At 48.9% G+C, this 21,683-nt stretch overlaps 1 protein-coding gene across 2 annotated transcripts in view; it reads left to right on the top strand.

Moving 5' to 3' along the window:
• Nucleotides 1-21,683, top strand: part of HDGFL2 (HDGF like 2) — a 97,376-nt gene that overhangs the window by 1,259 nt on the left and 74,434 nt on the right. For both annotated transcript variants that reach the window (XM_069741758.1, XM_069741748.1), the window contains exons 3-4: nucleotides 9,618-9,759; nucleotides 17,333-17,461. In XM_069741758.1, coding sequence (XP_069597859.1) covers nucleotides 9,618-9,759; nucleotides 17,333-17,461 — 271 coding nt within the window. The remainder of the gene's footprint in view (nucleotides 1-9,617; nucleotides 9,760-17,332; nucleotides 17,462-21,683) is intronic.

Below are 21,683 nucleotides of genomic sequence, written 5' to 3'. Positions count from 1 at the left end.
CGTACCCCCATGTGCTGGCAGCTCGTCCCGTGGGACCCCGCAGGAAAACCCGTACCCCCATGTGCTGGCAGCTCGTCCCGTGGGACCCCGCAGGAAAACCCGTACCCCCATGTGCTGGCAGCTCGTCCCGTGGGACCCCGCAGGAAAACCCGTACCCCCATGTGCTGGCAGCTCGTCCCGTGGGACCCCGCAGGAAAACCCGTACCCCCATGTGCTGGCAGCTCGTCCCGTGGGACCCCACAGGAAAACCGGTACCCCCATGTGCTGGCAGCTCGTACCGTGCGACCCCGCAGGAAAACCCGTACCCCCATGTGCTGGCAGCTCGTACCGTGCGACCCCGCAGGAAAACCCGTACCCCCATGTGCTGGCAGCTCGTCCCGTGGGACCCCGCAGGAAAACCCGTACCCCCATGTGCTGGCAGCTCGTCCCGTGGGACCCCGCAGGAAAACCCGTACCCCCATGTGCTGGCAGCTCGTCCCGTGGGACCCCGCAGGAAAACCCGTACCCCCATGTGCTGGCAGCTCGTCCCGTGGGACCCCGCAGGAAAACCCGTACCCCCATGTGCTGGCAGCTCGTCCCGTGGGACCCCGCAGGAAAACCCGTACCCCCATGTGCTGGCAGCTCGTCCCGTGGGACCCCGCAGGAAAACCCGTACCCCCATGTGCTGGCAGCTCGTCCCGTGGGACCCCGCAGGAAAACCGGTACCCCCATGTGCTGGCAGCTCGTACCGTGCGACCCCGCAGGAAAACCCGTACCCCCATGTGCTGGCAGCTCGTACCGTGCGACCTCGCAGGAAAACCCGTACCCCCATGTGCTGACGGCTCGTACCGTGCGACCCCGCAGGAAAACCCGTACCCCCATGTGCTGGCAGCTTCCATAGTTATAGTCCACAAATGCCCACTTAGTGTGATCCTAGCATCTCGCCTAGGTGTTTGACCTCCAGCTACATCTCAGCGTTCTCATGTTTTATTATTCACAACCTAAGTATAATGTTTTGCATCATTATTGTCTATGTTAAAAAAATGCCCCACACTTTTTTCTCTCCATTGATACCGATGTCCACATGCCAAGGGGGCACCCACGTTGGATCGGTAACATTCCCAGCCTTATAGTCAGGGTAGTCTCATGTTATTAAATTGCTTTCCCTAGTTAGCTTGAAAATGGGTAAGGATGCTTTCACACATCAGTTTTTTGCTATCAGTCACAATCTGTCAAATGTTGAAGAAAAACGGATCCGTCGCAGATTGTGAAAAACTGATGCGACAGATCCGTTTTTTCGCCGGATCAGACTAGATGATCCAGCTAATCGGATCATAAAAAAATTGGAGAATGCTCAGTTAAAAAAAAAACGGAATCCCTCACCGGATTCAGTCATTTGATGGATCCGTCGCCATAGGCTTCCATTCTAGCAAACGACGGACCTGTCGCTGTCCGTTTTTTTTTTTCTCAACGGCCTCAAAAAAAGTTACTATGTCCGTTTTCTCCGGCCACAGTAAAAAAAAAAAAAAATTTGACGGATCCGGAGAAAAACGGATGAAACGTGAGGCCATCCATCGCAATCAGTCGCTAATACAAGTCTATGAGGGAAAAAACGGATCTGGCGGCAACTTTGCCAGATCAGTTTTTTTTTTTTTTTTTTCAAAATTCGCTTGATTGTGCCTGATGGCAACAAACTGATGTGCGAAAGCAGCCTAAAGTTGACTTGCATTTGGTATCTGCTGTCATTCTCCTGCAATGAGAGCTTTTATCTTTCACAGTTTACAGCTGGTTTCCAAGGAGACCGACCACCAGAGTCTGGAGGAGTGTGCACAGTAGTTACATTCCAGGAGAGAAGTTAAAGGGAACCTGTCACCTGAATTTGGCGGGACTGGTTTTGGGTCATATGGGCGGAGTTTTCAGGTGTTTGATTCACCCTTTCCTTACCCGCTGGCTGCATGCTGGCTGCAATATTGGATTGAAGTTCATTCTCTGTCCTCCATAGTACACGCCTGCACAAGGCAAGATTGCACCTTGTGCAGGCATGTACTACGGAGGACAGAGAATGAACTTCAATCCAATATTGCAGCCAGCGGGTAAGGAAATGGTGAATCAAACACCTGTAAACTCCGCCCATATGACCCAAAACCAGTCCCGCCAAATTCAGGTGACAGAGTCCCTTTAAGGGGAACCTGACATGTTGAATAACGCTATCTACTATATAATTGTCTAAGGGTCACTTCTGTCTGTCTGTCACGGATATTCATTGGTCACAGCCTCTGTCTGTCATGGAAATCCAAGTCGCTGATTGATCGTGGCAAAACGCTCATGACCATTGCCACGACCAATCAGCGACGGCCATAGTTTGGCGGCGAAATGGCCACTGCTTTACTGTCCTGCAGTCAGCGGTGAGCGCTCACACAGGGTTAATGCCAGTGTTAACAGACCGCGGTGTAACGCACTCCGTTAACGCAGCTATTAACCCTGTGTGACCAACTTTTCACTATTGATGCTGCGCATGCAGCATCAATAGTAAAAAGATCTAATGTTACAAATAATAATAATAGTAAAAAAAAGGTTATTCTCACCATCCGACGTAGCGTCCTCTCCTCGGCAGTGCAAGCGGCAGGTTCCGGTGCCAAGGATGCTATGCGAGAAGGACCTGCCATGACGTCACGTTCATGTGACCGCGACGTCATCACAGGTCCTGCGCTCATACCAACCCTGGGACCGGAAGCTGCCGCGTTCACCGCACACAGGCGACAGGACTACAAGGGGCCTTCGGAAGGCGAGTATATGTTTATTTTTTATTTTAAGTCTTTTTTTAACCACGCATATAGTGCCCACATTGCTATATACTACGTGGGCTGTGTTACATACTGCATGGGCTCTGTTACATTCTACATCTCTGCTATATACTATGTAGCTGTGCAGTATACGGCGTGGCCTGTGCAGTATACGGCGTGGCCTGTGCAGTATACGGCGTGGCCTGTGCAGTATACGGCGTGGCCTGTGCAGTATACGGCGTGGCCTGTGCAGTATACGGCGTGGCCTGTGCAGTATACGGCGTGGCCTGTGCAGTATACGGCGTGGCTGTGGAGTATACTACCTACATATTCTAGAATACCCGATAAGTTAGAATCGGGCCACCATCTAGTTAACAAATAAAGGGCTAATCTGCAGTTTAATAGGATTAGTAAGGGGTGAAGCCACTGAACAAGGAAACACAACTGTACTCAGTGCTACCATAGCTGTGGCCGGACCTTTCATTCCCCTTTTGTAGTGATGACTGTCCGCAGGAATAAGTTTGGCTGAAAGAGATCTGATGCATGGGTGCAAACCTGGCTGTGTAAATGGGCCGCACATAGAAAAACTTGAAGTTGACGGACCGCGTTTTTTGTGTCTTATGATGGCATTTTCAGCTATGCCACTTTTTTCCTTTGTTTTCACCTATAACAGCGTTTTTAGTGGCCAATTTGTTAATTTCTTTTATTTTTTATACTTTTCACTTAAATTTTTTTTCCCTTTTTGTTCCTGTCATTTGGGTCTGACGTAATTATGTCCCCCACTAGACCTTAAACTAATGAGTGATATGGCCCCCGTCCTGTTGTAGTATCTCTTGTTTTGACCCCTATCCTGTAATAATGTCCCCGGTCCTGCCATTCTTCACATACACATTTCTTCTTGTGTGTCCCTGCTCCCATGATGAGCGTAGTCTTTCTGCTCGGTAGAGAGATGGAGCGGTGCATAGCTTTGATATTCACCTTCTGCGTCGGGCACGTCAACATCCGCTTCCAGCCTCTGAGTGGCTTGCACAGCTATTGCGTTACAGGGAGCTGGTGTTTCTCAGCAGATTTTAAGCAGATCTTCTGAAACTCACTGGTTCAGCAACAAGTATCTAACCTCTTTAGACAGCACTCTACACTGTTACTGTATTGTCATATTCTCATGGCCTATGGGTCCTAAAAACCTAAATCCATGGGCAGTAGAGTTTTTCAGGTACCTATTTTATTTCCATGACCGCTTGCTTGGTTTACCATGCCTGTGCATATACAATTTCTGCTATAAATTCAATTTGCATTTTATTTTAATGAGTTTCATTAAACCGCCCGAGCAGTACCCAGTCTAAACCACCTCCACCATTGTGAACATAGAGATCCTCTTCTGGGGTTTTCTCAATGGGCAACAAGAGCATAAATATACCGTATATACTTGAGTATAAGCCGGGATTTTCAGTCCCAAAAAACAGGCTGAAAGTACCCCACTCGGCTTATGCTCGAGTCATGGGCGGCGGGTGAGGGGGAGCGACGACTGTCACATACTCGCCTGCTCCTGATGCGGTCCCTGCATGTCCCATGGTCTCCGGCGCCAGCAGCTTCTTCCCCTGTTCAGCGGTCACGTGGTACCGCTCATTAACCCCTTTACCCCCAAGGGTGGTTTGCACGTTAATGACCGGGCCAATTTTTACAATTCTGACCACTGTCCCTTTATGAGGTTATAACTCTGGAACGCTTCAATGGATCCTGGTGATTCTGACATTGTTTTCTCGTGACATATTGTACTTCATGACAATGGTAAAAATTCTTTGATAGTACCTGCGTTTATTTGTGAAAAAAACGGAAATTTGGCGAAAATTATGAAAATTTCGCAATTTTCCAACTTTGAATTTTTATGCAATTAAATCACAGAGATATGTCACACAAAATACTTAATAAGTAACATTTCCCACATGTCTACTTTACATCAGCACAATTTTGGAACCAAAATTTTTTTTTGTTAGGGAGTTATAAGGGTTAAAAGTTGACCAGCAATTTCTCATTTCTACAACACCATTTTATTTTAGGGACCACATCTCATTTGAAGTCATTTTGAGGGGTCTATATGATAGAAAATACCCAAGTGTGACACCATTCTAAAAACTACACCCCTCAAGGTGCTCAAAACCATATTCAAGAAGTTTATTAACCCTTCTGGTGCTTCACAGGAATTTTTTGAATGTTTTTAAATAAAAATGAACATTTAACTTTTTTTCACAAAAAATTTAATTCAGCTCCAATTTGTTTTATTTTACCAAGGGTAACAGGAGAAAATGGACCCCAAACATTGTTGTACAATTTGTCCTGAGTATGCCAATACCCCACATGTGGGGGTAAACCACTGTTTGGGCGCATGGCAGAGCTCGGAAGCGAAGGAGTGCCATTTGACTTTTCAATGCAAAAGTGACTGGAATTGAGATGGGACGCCATGTTTCGTTTGGAGAGCCCCTGATGTGGCTAAACATTGAAACCCCCCACAAGTGACACCATTTTGGAAAGTAGACCCCCTAAGGAACTTATCTAGAAGTGTGGTGAGCACTTTGACCCACCAAGTGCGTCACAGAAGTTTATAATGTAGAACCGTAAAAATAAAACAAAATTTTTTTCCCACAAAAATTATTTTTTTAGCCCCCAGTTTTGTATTTTCCTGAGGGTAACAGGAGAAATTGGACCCCAAAATTTGTTGCCCAATTTGTCCTGAGTGCGATGATACACCATATGTGGGGGGAACCACTGTTTGGGCACATGGGAGGGCTCAGAAGGAAAGGAGTGCCATTTGAATGCAGACTTAGATGGAATGGTCTGCAGGTGTCACATTGCGTTTGCAGAGCCCCTAATGTACCTAAACAGTAGAAACCCCCCACAAGTGACACCATTTTGGAAACTAGACCCCCTAAGGAACTCATCTAGATGTGTTGTGATAGCTTTGAACCCCCAAGTGTTTCACTACAGTTTGTAACGCAGAGCCGTGAAAATAAAAAATCTTTTTTTTTTTCCCACAAAAAATATGTTTTAGCCCCGAGTTTTGTATTTTCCCAAGGGTAACAGGAGAAATTGGACCCCAAAAGTTGTTGTCCTATTTGTCCTGTGTACGCTGATACCCCATATGTTGGGGTAAACCCCTGTTTGGGCACACGGGAGAGCTCGGAAGGGAAGAAGCACTGTTTTACTTTTTCAACGCAGAATTGGCTGGAATTGAGATCGGACGCCATGTCGCGTTTGGAGAGCCCCTAATGTGCCTAAACAGTGGAAACCCCACAATTATAACTGAAACCCTAATCCAAACACACCCCTAACCCTAATCCCAACAGTAACCCTAACCACACCTCTAACCCAGACACACCCCTAACCCTAATCCCAACCCCATTCCCAACTGTAAATGTAATCTAAACCCTAACTGTAACTTTAGCCCCAACCCAAACTGTAACCCTAGCCCTAACCCTAGCCCTAGCCCAAACCCTAGCCCTAATCCTAACCCTAGCCCTAACTCTAACCCTAGCCCTAATGGGAAAATGGAAATAAATACATTTTTTTAATTTTTCCCTAACTAATGGGGTGATGAAGGGGGGTTTGATTTACTTTTATAGCGGGTTTTTTAGCGGATTTTTATGATTGGCAGCCGTCACACACTGAAAGACGCTTTTTATTGCAAAAAATATTTTTCGCGTTACCACATTTTGAGAGCTATAATTTTTCTATATTTTGGTCCACAGAGTCATGTGAGGTCTTGTTTTTTGCGGGACGAGTTGACGTTTTTATTGGTAACATTTTCGGGCACGTTACATTTTTTGATCGCTTTTTATTCCGATTTTTGTGAGGCAGAATGACCAAAAGCCAGCTATTCATGAATTTCTTTTGGGGGAGGCGTTTATACCGTTCCGCGTTTAGTAAAATTGATAAAGCAGTTTTATTCTTCGGGTCAGTACGATTACAGCGACACCTCATTTATATCATTTTTTTATGTTTTGGCGCTTTTATACGATAAAAACTATTTTATAGAAAAAATAATTATTTTGGCATCGCTTTATTCTGAGGACTATAACTTTTTTTATTTTTTTGCTGATGATGCTGTATGGCGGCTCGTTTTTTGCGGGACAAGATGACGTTTTCAGCGGTACCATGGTTATTTATATCTGTCTTTTTGATCGCGTGTTATTCCACTTTTTGTTCGGCGGTATGATAATAAAGCGTTGTTTTTTGCCTCGTTTTTTTTTTTTTTTTTTTTTCTTACGGTGTTTACTGAAGGGGTTAACTAGTGGGCCAGGTTTATAGGTCGGGCCGTTACGGACGCGGCGATACTAAATATGTGTACTTTTATTGTTTTTTTTTTTTTTTTATTATTTAGATAAAGAAATGTATTTATGGGAATAATATATTTTTTTTTTTTTTCATTATTTTGGAATATTTTTTTTTATTTTTTTTTACACATTTGAAAAAATTTTTTTTAACTTTTTTACTTTGTCCTAGGGGGGGACATCACAGATCGGTGATCTGACAGTTTGCACAGCACTCTGTCAGATCACCGATCTGATAGCAGTGCAGGCTGCTTCACAGTGCCTGCTCTGAGCAGGCTCTGTGAAGCCACCTCCCTCCCTGCAGGACCCGGATCTGCGGCCATCTTGGATCCGGGGCTCGAGCAGGGAGGGAGGGAGGTAAGACCCTCGCAGCAACGCGATCACATCACTTTGCTGCGGGGGGCTCAGGGAAGCCCGCAGGGAGCCCCCTCCCTGCGCGGTGCTTCCCTGCACCGCCGGCACATCGCGATCATCTTTGATCGCGGTGTGCCAGGGGTTAATGTGCCGGGGGCGGTCCGTGACCGCTCCTGGCACATAGTGTCGGATGTCAGCTGCGATAGGCAGCTGACACCCGGCCGCGATCGGGGGCGCTCCCCCCGTGAGCGCCGCCGATCGCGCTGGACGTACTATCCCGTCCATGGTCATAGGGGCCCACCCCACATGGACGGGATAGTACGTCCGATGTCAGAAAGGGGTTAAAGTAATGAATATGGACTCCACTCCCACAGGGGTGGAGCCGCATATACATTACTGTAATGAGCGGTACCAGTGACCGCTGAACAGAGGAAGAGCTGCGGGCGCCGGAGACCATACCATCTGTCCGGGAGAAGCTGCCAGGGTCCGCGCCGGGAGCAGGTGAGTATTTCATATCCACCTTTCCTCGTTCCATTGCCGCCCCGTCTTCCCCGTCCTCTGCTGTGACTGTTCAGGTCAGAGGGCACGATGATGCATTAGTGTGCGCCGCCCTCTGCCTGAACAGTCACTGCGGAGAGATGGGACGCTGAGGAGCAGCGGGCAGCGATAAGAGGTGAGTATGTCATTTTTGTGTGCACGTACAGCTATACTATAGATATCGTTTACAGTAAGCAAATTTACAATGACAGACTGGTACAGAGGGGAGAGGAACCTGTCCTTGCGGACTTACATTCTATGGGATACCGGGGAAGAGACAGAAGGTCGGGGGTGCGGCAGCTCTGGTGGTGGTGAGGAGGCAGCTCTATTTTTACATAGTCTCCTCTGTGTATATTGCCGTCCCTTATTATACAGTGCCGTCTTATGTACAGCACCATCCCTTATATATTGGATAGAGCCCTGTCTTTATTACATAGTCATGTCTCTGCGCGTAGAGCTGCGGGGGAACGTGCACACACACACCACCACTCATTTCTATGCATACGCGCACACACCACCTCTACGCACGCTCTCCCGCAGCATCACAGCCGCGGGGCTGAATGATGTCATCCAGCCGCACTGCTGTGTGAGACAGGAAGCAGGACAGATTGCTGCAGCTCCGCTGCCATTTTTTCATTTAGGCAGCGGAGCTGCAGTGATCTCTCCCTGCCCCGTCGCACATAAGGGCAATCTGGCCAGGGGCCCCTTGGAGCCTCGGGGCCGGATACACAGGCCTGATTGCCCTCATTATTGGCCGCCCTGCAGGGGCCCTCCTCCACCTCTGGGCCCTGGTGCAGTCGCATCGGCTGCACATGCGGTATGTCTGCCCCTGCCGCCAGGTGTTCTGAGTTTTACTATGCTCCGTCTTCTGGTAACATAAAACCAACAGTATCCCACATTTAGCTTGAAGGAAACATTATAGGGAACCTGTCAGCAGGACTGTGTCTATAGGTTACTATGCAGTGTCTATAGTAATGTATATAAGTTAAAGGGTCTCTGTATAAGCACAGTGACTGTTCAAACAAAGTACAGGCGATCTGTGCTCAATGGCGGGGACATTTATTTAAATGCCCCATTTCACTTGCTAGGTTTCACTCTGGCTCTATGAAGCCAGAGCTGTCAATCAAAGAAGAGGATGGGAAGGTGGAGATGGGGTGGTGAAGCAAGCAGGTAAGTAGGTGTATGTAAATTATTGGCCACGTCATGATGAACCGAGAATTAGTTTGAACAGTCCCTCTTTGCTCAGTCCCCTTTAAGTTATGTGTAATAATGGGAAATAACAAGCTCTTGTGCCCAGGCACCTGTAAGAGCATTATGCTACAAGACCGGTGAGCTTTTTTTTTTTTTATGCGAGAAAGCAGTAAAACTTAATTCTAAACCTAGGTATCACCCTAATCATATTGAATTGCAAATATGTTTTTAAATGTCTTTTCTCCATTAACAAGGTATTGGCAATCAGTGTTTGGCCCCAATGAGTTAATTTTTGTTTTTCTGCCTCTTGGTGCCGGTCCTAGAAGCGGACCCCCACAGTCAATACACTATTTGTCACCTATCCTATGGATGTTATTACTTGGGAAGTAAAGTGTAATGTGTAGGTGTGTGCATATACAGTCAGCGTTTTTTATGTTTCTTCTCCTAGAGCCTTTTTGGGTGCAAAGGATCTCTTTCTGTATGATAAATACAGAGATAAATATGGCAAACCTAACAAAAGAAAGGGATTTAATGAAGGTCTTTGGGAAATTCAAAATAATCCAGATGGCAACTACAAATTTCCTGCTCCAGTAAGTATGAATGTTCTTAAAGTGATTGTTATATAGGTTTTTCCACAGAATGTATTTATGTGCTATGTTTGTCGCAGGGTTGACCACTGGAAGCCCCCCAGAGATGAGAAGTGGGCGCCTGTGTGTATGGAGCAGTATCGTACATATGCCACCGCAGCTGTGTACTCTATGTATGGGAGTACTCAGGATGGAGATAAATGAACGCTGTTCTCATCCATCAGTCTCTGCCAGGCAGTGAATAGAATGGTGGTCTACTGCATACTACTCTATTCACATGGGATTTTGGGCCCCTCTTCTTATCACCTGGAAGGGGCCAGCAATCTTCGGTCTTGTGAATAGCTAATAAGTATGGTTAGAGAGAACAATGTTGATGCTGTGGTAGTCCTTGTTAAGGTACCTTCACACTAAACGACGCTGCAGCAATCCAGACAACGATCCGGATCGCTGCAGCGTCGCTGTTTGGTCGCTGGAGAGCTGTCACACAGACAGTTCTCCAGCGACCAACGATGCCGGTAACCAGGGTAAACATCGGGTTACTAAGCGCAGGGCCGCGCTTAGTAACCCAATGTTTACCCTGGTTACCATCGTAAAAGTAAAAAAAACAAACGCTTCATACTTACCTTCCGCTGTCTGTCCCCGGCGCTGTGCTTCTCTGTACTGGCTGTGAGCACAGCGGCCGGAAAGCAGAGCGATGACGTCACCGCTCTGCTTTCCGGCCGCTGTGCTCACAGTGAGTGCAGGAAGGCAGAGCCCCGGAGGACAGACAGCGGAAGGTAAGTATGAAGCGTTTGTTTTTTTTTACTTTTAGGATGGTAACCAGGGTAAACATCGGGTTACTAAGCGCGGCCCTGCGCTTAGTAACCTGATGTTTGCCCTGGTTATCAGCGAAGACCTCGCTGAATCGGTGTCACACACGCCGATTCAGCGATGTCAGCGGGAGAGCCAGCGACCAAATAAAGTTCTGGCCTTCTAGCCCCGACCAACGACATCACAGCAGGATTCTGATCGCTGCTGCGTGTCAAACTAAACGATATTGCTAGCCAGGATGCTGCAACGTCACGGATCGCTAGCGATCTCATTTAGTGTGAAGGTACCTTAAGACTTTGTGTATTTTCTTGGAATGAGTACCCCTTTCGGGACTAACTATTTTTCTCCTTCGCCTCATTGGGGGACACAGACCATGGGTGTATGCTGCTGCCACCAGGAGGCTGACACTAAGTAATACAAAGAAAAAGTTAGCTCCTCCCCTGCAGTATACACCCTCCTGCTGGCTCCCAGCTAACCAGTTCTTGCTTAGTGTCCGTAGGAGGCACACGGACGGGTCTGCTATTCAGACCCAAAGAACTCTTTTTTTTTTACCGTTTTTTACTTTTTACTACGGTCGAATGGGGCGACGGATTCTTTCATGTTCCGATCTCCTCGAACCATCAACAGGCGAGCACGGGAGTTTTACCTCTCCGTATCCTCTCCTGCGACGTGGGAAGCCACTGCCTGAGCTGATTTTAGGGGCGACGGGCCCCTTCAAGGGCACCGATCTCCCCCCTCCCTTATCAGACGAGCACTGGAGTTTCACCTTCAGTATCCTCTTCTGCAGCCAGGCCTATTGCCGGACATTCAGCCCTGTCCACCAGGTTTTACCCTCGGCTGTACAGAGGCACCTTCCAGCGTGGCGTCCGAGCAGCCCCCACTGCATCACCACTGAAAAAGCGGATGATGGAAGGAGGCAGACGGTTCCTCTCCACCCCTCTTCTGCAGGGATGGTGGATGGAGGCTCCCCAACCCTGCACCGTCCTATCTACCCGGGCACAGCTCCTACCTGCAGCATCTGCCACCCCCTCCATATTGGGGTAAGTGCTCCGTGAGATTTGGGTTTTCCGGCGGTCAGAGGAGGGCTCCATAGCGACTGGGTCCCCACAGAGCTTCGCGGCACTTTTCTCCTCAGTCTGCGGGTGCGCGCCGGCCGAAGCCATAAATTTAGTCCCCGGCTTCGGCCCTGTTTAGGCCGCATCCTGGGAAGCCCCGCCCACCGCTTGCTTCCTTCTAGCGGCTCCGCCCCCCTATTCAGGCGCTTCTCGTTCCAGACGAGATCTCGGCGGCCATCTTCTTCCTCCTCCATTGCGGTCACTATTTCTTCTGGAGGGGGCTGCGGCCGGCGTTTTTTTTCAGCGCTGAAGTCAGCGCTATTCCAGACGGGGGACTCAGAACCTGAGTAAGGTGAATCGCCCCAATATCTCCCCCTCCCCCCCCCCCCCCCCCGGCACGCATCCCGGCAGCATTAAGGGACTAGCTTTCCCTGTTTTTTTTTTTTATATACTTAAGGCTGCAATCTCTGGTGCTCCTGCACACTACAGAATGTATAGTACAGTGTGCAGGCTTGCAAATAGAGAGCTGTGAGTTCCCAGCAATGAAGCTCTCATGACTCGTTCCCTGGTGACTCGTTCCCTGGTGACTCGTTCCCTGGTGACTCGTTCCCTGGTGACTCGTTCCCTGGTGACTCGTTCCCTGGTGACTCGTTCCCTGGTGACTCGTTCCCTGGTGACTCGTTCCCTGGTGACTCGTTCCCTGGTGACTCGTTCCCTGGTGACTCGTTCCCTGGTGACTCGTTCCCTGGTGACTCGTTCCCTGGTGACTCGTTCCCTGGTGACTCGTTCCCTGGTGACTCGTTCCCTGGTGACTCGTTCCCTGGTGACTCATTCCCTGGTATTTAATACTCTGCCCAGTAGTCGCTGGGCCCATAGGTGCATCCCCAGCTTTCCATGCCTTTTTATTAAACCCAGGACCAGCATTCCCTGGTCTTAAGGGTCCCCTAGTTTTAAAAGGGTCACATCCCCAGCATTCTCTGCTCTGCCAGAAGCCGGTCTCCTTTTCCTTAGTGCTTAATCAGGCCAGTATGCCCTGGTCTTAAAGGCACAGGGCCAGTAGGCACTGGTCTTAAAGGCACATGGCAAGTATGCCCTCGTCTTAAAGGCACATGACCAGCATCCCTGGTCTTAAAGGAGCATGACCAGCATACTTGTTCTTAAAGGCACATTACCAGCTTTGCTGGTCTTTAAGGCACTTGTTCCAACATTCCTTTCATGACCAGTATTCCTGGTCTTAAAGGCACGTGACCAGCATGCCCTGGTCTTATAGACTCGTGACCAGTATCCCCTGGTCTTAAAGACACGTGTCCAGTATACCCTGGTCTTAAAGGCACGTGACCAGTATTTCCTGGTCTTAAAGGCACATGACCAGTATGCCCTGGTCTTAAAGGCACGTGACCAGTATCCCCTGGTCTTAAACGCTATAACCAGTATGCCCTGGTCTTAAAGGCACATGACTAGTACGTCCTGGTTTTTCAAGGCCATGACCAGTATGCCCTGGTCTTAAAGGCACGTGACCAGTATCCCCTGGTCTTAAACGCAATAACCAGTATGCCCTGGTCTTAAAGGCACATGACTAGTACGTCCTGGTTTTCAAGGCACATGACCAGTATGCCCTGGTCTTAAAGGCTCATGTCCAGTATGCCCTGGTCTTAAAGGCTCAGGACCAGTACGCCCTGGTCTTAAACGCAAATGACCAGCATACCCTGGTTTTAAGGGCACATGACCATTATCTCCTGGATTTCAGCATGCCCTGCTTTTAAAGGCACATGAACAGTATGTCATCTTACAAAAGGCACAAGACCAGTATTCCCTGGTCTTAAAGGCTCATGGCCAGTAACCCCTAGCCTTAAAGGTGCATGACCAGTATTTACTGGTCTTAAGGGCACATCATCTATCCTAAGCTGATCACCCTAACTGAGCTCTGGAGCACTCACATGCTCCCTCTCCTACAATGGGAGCCGTCGGCTAGCAGGGGCCGCAAGTATTCTAGAAAAACGTACAGGTTCTAGAAAATCTCCATCAACATTTGACGGTGATGCACTGGAAGACCTCTAAGTAGGATACCATACCTGGTCGGAATTTTATGGGCGACGGGTCCCTGGCTCCGATTTCCCCCCACACCTTCAACAGACGAGCACACGGAGTGTCGCCTCCATGTATCTTCTTCTGCATCCAGGTCTATCGCCACAACCTGCCTGTCCACTCGGAAACCTCAATTCTGGGGATGTGGCGTCCACATTTGTGGCGTCCCAACAGGGAGGTTTTTCCCCCCTTTGTATCAGATGCAAGAAAGTGGACGATTCCTCTCCACTTCCCTGTTAAGAAGATGGTGGATCGAGGTTTTTCCTTCTTTTCTTCTCTGCACGACGATGGCAGAGACCTGCTGGTTACAGTCCCGCATTCTGTCACTTGGCAGACTCGCCGGGCAGAATTTCTTGCGGTATTCCTACCAGTATCCTGGCCGGTGTATCATCAATTAAGATTCCACAGACGGTCGGATAGCAAATCTAGTTCGTTCCGTCTTGTGGTTTCGGGTTCAGCGCTCTACCCTTCCTTAGCCGCCACATGGGTTGCTTGACCAAAGGGAGAGAATGAAAGTCTCCGGGTCCCAGACCTTATCTACTTCGTTCCACAGTATAGCTGGCCAATCAAATCTTCTGAGCGGGAGACTAGCAAGGGATCGTATCTCTTCTTCAGGCTCAACCAGCAGTGGAAGCATTGGCCAGGACAGTCTAGATCTAAGGGATCTTGGTTCCAAAATGGAGGGAATGAAAAGTATCTCCATTCCTGGACCCCAAACTTCTAACAACCTTTGACAGGGCCCTTTCTTTTTTCGGATGGAGTTCCTCCGCTCAGCCACTTCTTCAACAGAGAAACGTGGTTGTTTTCTGGCATCCATCGTCATTCGGGATTCTTACCCTCACATACCTATTTCTCCTCTCTACTATAATCTCTTCGCCTTTCCATTCGCGAACAGTATTTTCACGACCTGGCCCTTCTGCCTGGCTACCACACCAGAGTGGTCGCAAGGGTCATGGCGGTTGTCATGTTCTTCTTGCACCTTAGAAGCATGGTCGTCCTGCCCTATTTGGTCGACTTTGTAGCCGCTCTCCTAGGACTACGCTGAGTCGTCCATATCACTTGCAATTACCTCTCTATTGGGCTAGCAGCTAAACTTAGACAAGTTTTTTTCCCTCATTCTCAGCCCAGCAGATCCTCTTTGAGGATGATCCTGCCCAAGAAGGATGGTTATTCTCTCTCGGGTCTAGGTCGTGGCCCTTCTACAGGGAGCTTGCGCACTCGATCTCTCATTCCCTCGGTTCTTTCAATTCGCTAGGAGGGTTCTGAGGGAAAGGACATCTACGGAAGCAGTTTTCTTCGCTGCGCTCGTTTTCTGCAAGTCAATCAGGCTCTCAAAGGGTAGTCTCTGAGCTCCTTTCTCTTCCAGAGCCTTCTCCTGGCCCAAGGGCTATTGAGAGATACCATTGCCAGTTTTCTTCTCCCGATCATCTCTCTGTAGATCCGAACGGTACGGCTATTCTTTCAGCAGGCCCTCTGCCTTCTGGCGGGTCTTCAGTTGGATAATGCCTCGGCTGTGCCCCAAGTTAGCCATCTAGCAAGTACCCTCAGTCAAGCGCCATGGCTAAGGTACCTCGCACTCTCTGATGGGCCGAGTTCTATCTTCGGTGATCTCAACAGTACATTCCCTGGAGTAGAACACTGGGGGCGGCAGACATATTCAGCCGTCCGGGCTTTTCCTCAAGTGAGTGGGAACTTCACTCGGAAATCTTCCATCGGACCTGCCTTCATTGGAGTACTCCAGAGGTAGTTCGGATGGCGTCCAAACTGAACGCCAATGTACTCCAGTTCATGGTTTGGCCTCGCGATCCAAGACCATTGCAGTGCATGATCTATTCTTCCATGGTACCAATTTCCATAACCCCTCTTCCACTACGTCTGAATCCTTTTCGGAAGCGGGTAGGGCCCCAGTGATCCCGGGAGACCCGCACTGACCATGTCAGGTTTTTTTTTCTCGCTTGCGGTATTAGTATTTTTCCGGCTTATTGTCTCAAGCTGGAAATATGGTCTTTCTTGCAGGCCCCAACCTGTAGTTCTTCCCTACCGCGTACCGTTAAATCCGTGGGACCTTAATGGTCCTGGGCATCTTACAGTGGACTCCTTTTCTGATCCGGATAGACTTTTCTATCAGGGAGGGTCTCTCCCCTTCTTTCTCTGCGTTCTTGTCCTCCTGATGAGTCTTCAGATCTCGACGCTCTGTTCTTTATCTTTTTTCCTTATTACCTTCAAGGCAAGGTTGCCCTCTAGCCATCCCCTTCCCTCGTTGCCAAGGGGTATTATATCTCCACTGTTGCAGGGGCATCGTCCTCTCATCTCCTTCGGCTCTAGTCCACAAAGCGGAATGGGTTCTCCATAATCTGGAAGAAGCGAGTGCTCCGAGTGGGTACGTATTGAGGACGACGTCCTTCCAAAGGTTGGACATTTTACTCGGGTTTTTCGATGGTAAGTAGCTTCCTGACGGTCGCAGGAAGGGTTTAGCCGTTTTTCTTCGGGCAGGTTAGCCTGGTGGATTCTTTTCTCCATCCAGGAGTCCTTTCGCGCTAGATGCCAGCCTATCTCCCTGTCTGAGGGCTCTAGGCGCCAGACGTCGGCAAGCACGACCGCAGGCTTGCGAATTCCTCCAGGCCGCATGCATTCTTGAAGCACTATAATTCACTCACTTCCACAGATGTGAGTCTGGGCAGGTGGACTTTGCAGGCCGCGGTGGCGCACTTGTAAGTAGCGGCTACACGGCCTGAAGTGATGTTGTCCCCACCCAGGGACTGCTTTGGGACGTCCCATGGTCTGTGTCCCCCAATGAGGCGAAGGAGAAATAGGGATTTTTGTGTACTCACCGTAAAATCCTTTTCTCCGAGCCATTCATTGGGGGACACAGCTCCCACCCTGTTATTAGCTTATGCTTTGTTTTTATCTTTTGATATGTTATACTCTTATATATAATGTGACATGCTTTACGCTTATATGTCGTTATTGATCTCCTACTGCTTTTGCACCGAACTGGTTAGCTGGGAGCCAGCAGGAGGGTGTATACTGCAGGGGAGGAGCTAACTTTTTCTTTGTATTACTTAGTGTCAGCCTCCTGGTGGCAGCAGCATACACCCATGGTCTGTGTCCCCCAATGAATGGCTCGGAGAAAAGGATTTTACGGTGAGTACACAAAAATCCCTATTTTTTTTTTTTTTTACGGTTACGTTCAAAGAACCTTTAAAATTCTTTCACACTGCATTTATGTAACAGTCAGTGGCCCATCACGGCTTATGTCCAATAATCCCCACCCCCAAAATGGGGCATATGCGCCGACTGGGCCTTAGACCTTAACGATGACGACAAAGCGTACATGCGCTTTGCTTTGCATCGTTTTACGGCGTATACGCCTACTGGGGGCTAAGACCCAGACACAGTCTACTACATCTGAGTGTCCGCATCCAGTAGGCGTACTCGCCTGGAAATTCTGCGTGGCAAAGCATATGCTTATCATTTATGGCCCCGTCGGCGCATACGTCCCAATGCAGTGGGGGTTTGAACGTAAGCCACTGAATGCGTGCCTAAATGCGATGTGAAAGCACCCTTAACATTTTGTGTGTGTATATCTGGGCTCTGGAAACATCATTGACAATAATTTTTTTCAGTCAACCAACTCCTCCGATAGTGAAGCACTTAATGAGAAAGAATGTGATGAGGAAAAACCGCCTGTTGTAAAGTCTTCATCATCAAGTGAAGATGAAGGCAGTGAAAAGGAACAGCCTAAGGCTGCAATGGTATGTATTCCTAAGTCTGTGTGATTCAATGACCCCCACAATGCTAAAGTTTCTGTCGTGCCTGCATTGCTTTTCATGTGGGGTTAAGGTACCGTCACACTAAGCGACGCTGCAGCGATACCGACAACGATCCGGATCGCTGCAGCGTCGCTGTTTGGTCGCTGGAGAGCTGTCACACAGACAGCTCTCCAGCGACCAACGATGCCGGTAACCAGGGTAAACATCGGGTTACTAAGCGCAGGGCCGCGCTTAGTATCCCGATGTTTACCCTGGTTACCATCGTTAAAGTAAAAAAAACCAACCACTACATACTTACCTACCGCTGTCTGTCCCCGGCGCTGTGCTTCTCTGCTCTGGCTGTGAGCGCCGGGCAGCCGGAAAGCAGAGCGGTGACGTCACCGCTCTGCTTTCCGGCCGCTGTGCTCACAGCCAGTACAGGAGGAGTGCAGAGAAGCAGAGCGCCGGGGACAGACAGCAGTAAGTAAGTATGTAGTGGTTGTTTTTTTTACTTTAACGATGGTAACCAGGGTAAACATCGGGTTACTAAGCGCGGCCCTGCGCTTAGTAACCCGATGTTTACCCTGGTTACCAGCGAAGACATCGCTGAATCGGCGTCACACATGCCGATTCAGCGATGTCAGCGGGAGATCCAGCGACGAAACAAAGTTCTGGACTTTCTTCCCCGACCAGCGATGTCACAGCAGGGGCCTGATCGCTGCTGCCTGTCACACTGGACGATATCGCTAGCCAGGACGCTGCAACGTCACGGATCGCTAGCGATATCGTCTAGTGTGACGGTACCTTTAGGCTATGTTCAGATCTACAAGGGAAGCTTTCTGTTGTAGAGCCTTTCATATTTGAGGAGGAGACTCCCACCGACTGCTTAATAGACACCACCCTTACCGACCCCCAACAGTGCACAGCTAAGGAGATTGGAGCACAGTCCAGAATACAGATTGAATAGAAGGCATAGGCTCGTTAATCCACGAAAGTTGGAGTGATTACCTTGTAGATGTCTGGGTTGTGGGTAGGTGGCATAACTGCTTATTTAAGAGAAATTTGGCAATCTTTAAATTAGTTTTTAAGAAGCCGATGAATTAAGAGTAAAAAAATTGTAGTCTATGGACAAATTAAACAAGCAATTCTAGTCACAGTAGCTTATAGAAATATATTAACATACGAAGAAATAAATGAGGGAGGGGGGAAACATGGGGTCCCCCTATTTTTAATAACCAGCTAAGGTAAAGCAGACAGCTGGGGGGCTGATATTAATAGGCTGGGAAGGAGCAAATATCCATGGTCCTTCCCAATCTAATAGGACCAGCCCCCAGTTGCCTCAGAAATAGCACATCCATTAGATGTTCAAATTCTAGGGCTTAGCCCCGACTCTTTACGATTGCCACCACACCAGAGCAGTCGGGGTAATGGGATTATCGGGTTGTCAGCTATGTAATGTCCACTGACCTAAAGCTCACGGGTTGGTAATGGAGAGGTGTCTATCAGAGACCCCCAGTAAATAGAGAAGAAAAAACATTGCAAAAACAAAAATCTTTATTTTGGGGAAAAAAAAAAATCTCTCCATTAGTTTCCTTCACCCCCACCCCCTATTGATTTAAAAAAAAAAAAATTGCCACGGAGTTCACCGTAATCCAAACGCAGGTCCCATGACTATCCCAGTCATCTTCATCGCTGCTCTTCATGAGAACTCTGCTGCTGTGAGCTGGAGGTGATGTCAGTAAGGTTACCTCAGTAGTTCACAGCGGCCAATTCTCAAGAGGGCAGCGTGAGTCTGGACTGATGCTGTCGCAGGGAACTGCTCACCATTTTTTTTTTTTTTTTATTATTAATAAAAGAAAAATGGTTAGAAATAAATGAGAAAAATCGACATGGGGTTCTCTTATTTTTAATAACCAGCCAAGGGAAAGCAGACAGCTGTGAGCTGGTCTTTTTATGCTCGGAATAGGAAAATATCTATTGACCTTCCCTGTCTATTAATATCAGCCCCGTACCTGCCTGCTTTGCCTTTGGTTATTAAAAATGGGGTGGGGACCCTAATAAAAAGACATGGGGGGGGTGGTATCCCCTATTTTTTTAACCCCTTCCCGACTCATGACGCCACGTAGGCGTCATGAAAGTCGGTGCCAATCCGACCCATGACGCCTATGTGGCGTCATGGAAAGATCGCGTCCCTGCAGATCGGGTGAAAGGGTTAACTCCCATTTCACCCGATCTGCAGGGACAGGGGGAGTGATAGTACAGCCCAGGGGGGGGTGGCTTCACCCCCCCATGGCTACGATCGCTCTGATTGGCTGTTGAAAGTGAAACTGCCAATCAGAGCGATTTGTAATATTTCACCTATTATAACTGGTGAAATATTACAATCCAGCCATGGCCGATGCTGCAATATCATCGGCCATGGCTGGAAACACTAATGTGCCCCCACCCCACCGATCGCCCCCCCCCCCCCCCCCCAGCCCTCCGATCTGTCCGGTACACTGCTCCGGCTCCCCTCCGTCCTGTGCTCCGCTCCCCCCCCCCCCCCCCCCCCCGTGCTCTTGTCCGCTCCCCCCGTGCTCCAATCACCCCCCCCCCCGTGCTCCAACCACCCCCCCTGCAGTCCGATCCACCCCCCCTGCAGTCTGATCCACCCCCCGATGCTCCAATGCACACACCCCCCCCCCGTGCTCCGTTCCACCCCTCCCGCGCTCCGATCCACCCCTCCCGCGCTCCGATCCACCCCCCCATGCTCCGATCTTCGCCCCCCCCCCCCCATGCTCCCCCCCCCCCCTCCCCATCATACTTACCGATCCTGCCGGGGTCCGTCAGTCTTCTCCCTGGGCACCGCCATCTTCCAAAATGTGCCAGTGCGCCCGCCGAATCGGCCGGCAGATTCGCTCCAAAGTGCATTTTGATCACTGAGATAGATTATATCTCAGTGATCAAAATAATAAATGACCCCCCCCCCCCCCCTTTGTCACCCCCATAGGTAGGGACAATAAAAAAAATAAAGAATTTTTTTTTTTTTCCACTAATGTTAGAATAGGGGTAGGGTTAGGGCTAGGGTTAGGGTTGGTTTTGGTATGTGCACACGTATTCTGGTCCCCTGCGGATTTTTCCGCTACGGATTTGATAAATCCGCAGTGCTAAACAGCTGCGGATTTATGGCGGATTTACCGCGTTTTTTCTGCGCATTTCACTGCGGTTTTACAACTGCGATTTTCTATTTGAGCAGTTGTAAAACCGCTGTGGAATCCGCACAAAGAAGTGACATGCTGCGGAATGTAAACCGCTGCGTTTCCGTGCAGTTTTTCCGCAGCATGTGTACAGCGATTTTTGTTTCCCATAGGTTTACATTGAACTGTAAACTCATGGGAAACTGCTGCGAATCCGCCCCGTTTTCCGCAGCGTGTGCACATACCTTTAGAATTAGGCTATGTGCACACGGTGCGGATTTGGCTGCGGATCCGCAGCTTATTGGCCGCTGCGGATTCGCAGCAGTGTTCCATCAGGTTTACAGTACCATGGAAAACCAAATCCGCTGTGCCCATGGTGCGGAAAATACCGCGCGGAAACGCTGCGTTGTATTTTCCGCAGCATGTCAATTCTTTGTGCGGATTCCACAGCGTTTTACACCTGTTCCTCAATAGGAATCCGCAGGTGAAATCCGCACAAAAAACACTGGAAATCCGCGGAAAATCCGCAGGTAAAACGCAGTGCCTTTTACCCGCGGATTTTTCAAAAATGATGCTGAAAAATCTCACACGAATCCGCAACGTGGGCACATAGCCTTAGGGTTAGGGTTGGAATTAGGGTTGTGGTTAGGGTTGTGATTAGGGATATGGCTACAGTTGGGATTAGGGGTGTGGGGGGTTAGTGTTGGAGGTAGAATTGAGGGGTTACCACTGTTTAGGCACATCAGGGGTCTCCAAACGCAACATGGCGCCACCATTGATTCCAGCCAATCTCGTATTCAAAAAGTCAAATGGTGCTCCCTCACTTCCGAGCCCCGACGTGTGCCCAAACAGTGGTTTACCCCCACATATGGGGTACCAGCATACTCAGGATAAACTGCGCAACAATTACTGGGGTCCAATTTCTCCTGTTACCCTTGTGAAAATAAAAAAATGCTTGCTAAAACATCATTTTTGAGGAAAGAAAAATGATTTTTTATTTTCACGGCTCTGCGTTGTAAACGTCTGTGAAGCACTTGGGGGTTCAAAGT

This window comes from Ranitomeya imitator, chromosome 1, assembly GCF_032444005.1.
Source record: "Ranitomeya imitator isolate aRanImi1 chromosome 1, aRanImi1.pri, whole genome shotgun sequence".
Lineage (NCBI taxonomy): Eukaryota > Metazoa > Chordata > Amphibia > Anura > Dendrobatidae > Ranitomeya > Ranitomeya imitator.
The sequence above is the reverse complement of the archived record's forward strand: the minus strand, read 5'-3'. Positions and strand labels throughout refer to the sequence as shown.